General features: G+C 37.9%; 1 protein-coding gene across 1 annotated transcript in view; it reads right to left on the reverse strand.

Moving 5' to 3' along the window:
- The window catches only part of LOC116091605 (histo-blood group ABO system transferase 1-like), a 9,783-nt gene extending 9,231 nt beyond the window's left edge, over positions 1–552 (reverse strand). The window contains exon 1 of the mRNA XM_031373182.1: positions 486–552. Coding sequence (XP_031229042.1) covers positions 486–552 — 67 coding nt within the window. The remainder of the gene's footprint in view (positions 1–485) is intronic.
- Between the last annotated feature and the right edge of the window lie 221 nt (positions 553–773).

The raw sequence follows: 773 nt of genomic DNA on the forward strand, positions 1-773 counted from the left end.
AAAAAAAAAAAAAAAAAAAAAAAAAAAAAAAAAATGCCCATTTTAGATATATTTTGGTAAACTTTGAAAAAATAAAACCTCATTGTCTATGCCTAGACATTTCCCTCCTCATGTACATAGAAGGCACAAGACACATGTGCCCTCTTGTCTGCCTGCTTACATAGCACAATGGTGTTGAGACTCACCACAAGGTCACTTGTGAACTTTTGGAGAATCACTGAGGTTTGTTGGCTTCCAACATAACTGAGAAAACTGAGACTTTGGGGTCTTAAAGAGACCCTACATCAAAGAAATCGGTAAAGAGGGACAAAGTAGGACACCTACTGTATTCTGCCATCTTCTGTATTCTGTACTGACACTCATAAACACACACACACACACACATGCATGCATACACACACACACACACACACACACACACACCATTAAACAAAATCATTGACTAAAAATCCCTGCTGGATGGTGAAGGGGCTCATGAAGCTCACCCCTATCTAAGACGTCATCGTTCACTCGCAGCTTTGGGGAGGAAGACAGCTCTGAGAAGCTGCTCATGCTCCCATAGATTAACCTACATCCAAGTGATTACAGGTAGCATTAAGTGGGATATATGAGGTTTTTAAATAAACATGCGTAGGAGGAAAGAGGCTGTAGGATCAGGAATGGAATAGAGGAGGAGTTGAGGGATAGGAGGTAGATTTTATCAAAAATATATATACATGTATATATTTCTCAAACAATAAAAAGTAAATCTAAAATAAGAAAAATTATTTTCT

The sequence above is a fragment of the Mastomys coucha genome, unplaced genomic scaffold, assembly GCF_008632895.1.
Source record: "Mastomys coucha isolate ucsf_1 unplaced genomic scaffold, UCSF_Mcou_1 pScaffold15, whole genome shotgun sequence".
Taxonomy (NCBI): Eukaryota; Metazoa; Chordata; class Mammalia; order Rodentia; family Muridae; genus Mastomys; species Mastomys coucha.